General features: G+C 51.3%; 1 protein-coding gene across 1 annotated transcript; it reads right to left on the reverse strand.

Moving 5' to 3' along the window:
- Nucleotides 1–443: 443 nt before the first annotated feature.
- On the reverse strand, nucleotides 444–3,509 carry gpr184 (G protein-coupled receptor 184; the record flags this gene model as incomplete). The annotated part of the gene is made up of 2 exons (XM_084466399.1): nucleotides 3,415–3,509; nucleotides 444–1,570 (listed from the first exon to the last, which is right to left on the reverse strand). The coding sequence occupies exon 2, from the start codon at nucleotides 1,491–1,493 to the stop codon at nucleotides 444–446; it is 1,050 nt and encodes a 349-aa protein (XP_084322525.1). The 5' UTR covers nucleotides 1,494–1,570; nucleotides 3,415–3,509.
- Nucleotides 3,510–3,992: the final 483 nt, after the last annotated feature.

The raw sequence follows: 3,992 nt of genomic DNA on the forward strand, positions 1-3,992 counted from the left end.
CCCAGACTCTGGGATAATATGCTCACACAGAAACATGTAATTTTCACTGACCTGCATGCTATTACCATGGTTACAGCCCTTAAAGGTTGAGACCATCAGCCAGCCTACACACATGCACAGTATGTGCAACAGTTTGTACATACGCATGCATGTATAAAAGTTTGCAGATAAATATACGATAAACATTAAAATATACACACATAAACTGTACATATACACATGCGCATATCAGTACACACACACGCACACGCACGGACGCACACACAGACCCACACACACATACACACGCACCCACGCACGCACGCACGCACACACACACACGCACACACACACCCACACACACACCCACAGTCAGGTGTGTCAGATGAGGTTGGAGGTGGGGGTCCTCTAGGTGGGGGTCAGATGAGGTTGGAGGTGGGGGGGGGGTTGTCCTGGTGGGGGGGTCAGATGAGGTTGGAGGTGGCGGTCGTCCTGGTGTAGCGGTTCAGGGAGCAGGTGGCGTCGGCCGGGCTCTTCCGGTGCCGCCTCCAGCAGAGCATCACCTCCTCCCGCACGTCGTTGCTGACCAGCACGTAGAGCACGGGGTCCACCACGCAGTTCAGGCTGGACAGGGCCAGCGTGCCGGAGAAGTGGAAGTGCATGGTCTGCTCGAATTTGCAGTAGCTGCCCAGGGGGTCCACGTCCGGGCTGAGGTAGTAGGCCAGCGAGCGCGCCAGCAGCAGCAGGTGGTACGGCGCGAAGCAGATGGAGAAGATGCCGATGACGCCAAAGGACAGCAGCCTCACCTTCCGCTTGCCCTGGGCGCTGAGGCCGGGGCTCTGGTCCACGGTGGCCAGCACCTTCCAGTAGCTGAGGCCCAGCACCAGCAGCGGCAGCAGGAAGCCCAGGCCCACGCGCAGCAGGTTGAAGAGCGCCACGGGGCTCTGCATGGGGTAGGTCTCGTAGCACCGGTCGTTGTTGTTGAGCTCGTCGTGGGCGTCCTTCAGGTTGTCCAGCGCCAGCACCAGGACGTGCAGCACCACCACCAGGGCGTAGACGGCCAGGCAGGCGGCCCAGGCGCAGCAGGACGTGCGCTGCGTCTTGAAGCGCAGTGGGAAGGTGACCACCAGGCAGCGGTCCACCGAGATGCAGCACAGCAGGAAGATGCTGATGTACATGTTGGAGTAGTAGAAGAAGCCGGCGATGCTGCAGGACAGCGGGCCCAGCCCCCAGCGGTGGTTGCGGTGGTAGTAGTTGATCCACAGCGGCATGGTGAGGATGAAGAGCAGGTCGGACAGGGACAGGTTGAGGAGGAAGATGCCCAGGACGTTCTGGCTCCTCACCTGCTGGACGATGGGCCCCAGGGTCAGGACGTTGAAGGTCAGGCCGAAGATGAAGGCCAGGATGTAGAGGCCCATGAGCAGGTCGCTGATGTAGCTGTCCTCGATGTTGACGCACTTGCTGCCGTTGGTGGAGTTCATGGCCGCGGTCGTCATGGACAACAAGAGGCTCATTGTGGTTTCGGGCTGTTGTTTGGTTTCCTTTGCCGCCGAGTACGGCCCTGTCTGAGCCCAGTTAGAATGAAGTGCTCCTGCAATTCAGAAGGGATATGGTTTTATGAAGGGACATTTATGGCAAACGGCAGAGGTAAATCTATCACGTAACTCAGTCAGATGGATACTTCTCCCACTACTTCCCAAATCCTATTTCACGGCCCGTGAAATAAAAGGGAGGACCTGGGCTGCTCTGTCCTGAGTTCAGCTCAAGTGCGATTAAGTGTTATTTGGAGTACTAAAGGCGTTTCACTGCCAGAGATGGTGGGCCTTGTTGTGTCATCAGGGCTGGGGGCTTATCGCTCTAATAGAGAACAGCCTGCAGCCAGTGAGGATGGGATTATGAAATCACTCTTTTTGTCCTCCTCTTTGCTCCACAACCCAGCCAGCCTCATCAGGCCCTGCAGTGTTTTTTTTCTAAATGCCTCAGACAAACAACAAGGGACAAGGGTGTCTTTTTATATAAATGAGATGCAGAAACATCAGCTTCCTCCATCTAAGTGTCTAGATTAGTTTATTCCTTTCGCATAATAGTGTCTTAGATTGCGTGCGTTATGTCCCCTGCATGGTTTGAAGATAAGTGGCACACCTGTCACACACACAGACTATCAATCACTAGATCTACATTTGCATATTGCTCTAATCAAAGCAATTTACATTTCATGGGAAATCTAGCTTTTCAATAAATACATGCCACGCATTAGCCACATGACTTTATAAAGTAAACTTCATCAGTTAACACATGATTTTATGGAATATACCGTTGTTTTTGAGAGTTGCCAATTACTTGATGAGCTAGATTAATAGGGATTTGACGTGGTAGTGTCAGTAAATTAATTCCTTGAATGATTGAAGGTGAATACATTCAGAGAGATTCATAATGGATGCCATGGTTCGTTCCTTTCAGACAGAAGTGCGTGGTAACACTCATAATACACACACATAATAACCATAACACGATCACACTCTCCCTCGCTTTCCTTACGCTGCGTATCGACTTCAAATGAGGAGTGGCTCTCTGAGCCTCGTAGCATTCTGAATGTGTTTCTATGTTTCATATCTTAACTGATCTGCTTCCACCTATCATCCTGCCCTCCCCCAAAGCTACGGCTGCGTGGAGCCCGAGTATTGTTTCATCTGCTGGGCAGTTGTCCAACAGCCCGGTCTGTTTATAGAGTGGACAGCATCTAATGCCATTACCGCCTGGGCAGAGCCCGCTAGCATCCAGACCCAATCACAGAGCGGCCCTTAAGGTGACCTGAGTGTCTACTCATGGAGCCATGAGGAGACGCCAACTGAGGGCTGAAGAAAACCAGAAACATATTTGTCATCAGTTAGAAAAGTATGACTAACTTCATCCACAAAGTTTCCAAAGTTTCAATTTTTGGAGAAATCGAATAATTGATTCCAGTCAAAGATTTGTTTTGTGTCAACCAATGACTTCCATTATGTGTCGCCAGGTATCGACAGGGGAACCTGGCTGATGCCTCATCACCCTAATGGCTCCTGACGAGCTGCCTGTTTTGCGTGGTTGACTCTGCCGTTGGTGTGTGAATGTGTACATGAATGGGTGAATGTCAGTCAACACTGTAAAGTGCTTTGGATAAAAGCGCTATATAAATGAGGACCATTTACCATATACCATTACCCAGTATTGTCTATTTCAAGAATAAATTAGTCATATTCTGTCTTCTGTGTCTTTGCCGTTCGAATGGAAAACATTCAGGCCTGAGTGTCTGACTTTGGGCTATTTCAGTGACCCCGATTTTTTTTTTAGACTGCCTCACATATGTTGGAAAAACACAGTTTTGCTGTTGTTACTGTTAGTCCATCAAGTATTTGATCAACAAGAAACACTCCAGAGAGTTCTGAACATTCTTACCTTGTGGCGGGAGGCCAGGTGTGGAAAGTGGTCCGAAACAGCCGTATAACTTCAGATGTACTCCTGTCCCACACCAGTGAGGTCTTCACTCTGACCAGCCAGTCAAACGCTCAACAGATGGCTCACAACTTCTCCGTAACGCATTCCAGACTGACGCATCCAGCAAATCAAAAAACAAAACCACAAAAAAAGAAGCGGAAATGCTGAGTGCAGTGCTCTGGCTCGCTTCTGCTCTCGGTCTGTGGGCGTCCCGGTGTGAGCTCTCTCCGGATGCTGACAGAGGAGCAGAGAGAGGAGCAGAGAGAGGAGCAGAGAGGAGGAGGAGACGTTACAGTAAGCGTGAGGAGGAGACGACGGTGAGGGGCGGGAGGCTGGGGAGCTTCTGCACGCGTGCAGAGAGGAAGCAGCCGGCGGGTGGGGCAGGGTGTCTGTGGTGGGGGGGCAGATGCATTAGAGACAACCAGATGGAGCTGTGACTACAGATACAAGGCGAGAGACCTCAACCACGTCTAGACGGTAGCTCCGCTAGCGCTGGCAGCTAACAGAAGGCTTAGAGGCACCTTTACCCTGAGTATATG

Source organism: Micromesistius poutassou, assembly GCF_964030765.1.
Source record: "Micromesistius poutassou genome assembly, chromosome: 4".
Lineage (NCBI taxonomy): Eukaryota > Metazoa > Chordata > Actinopteri > Gadiformes > Gadidae > Micromesistius > Micromesistius poutassou.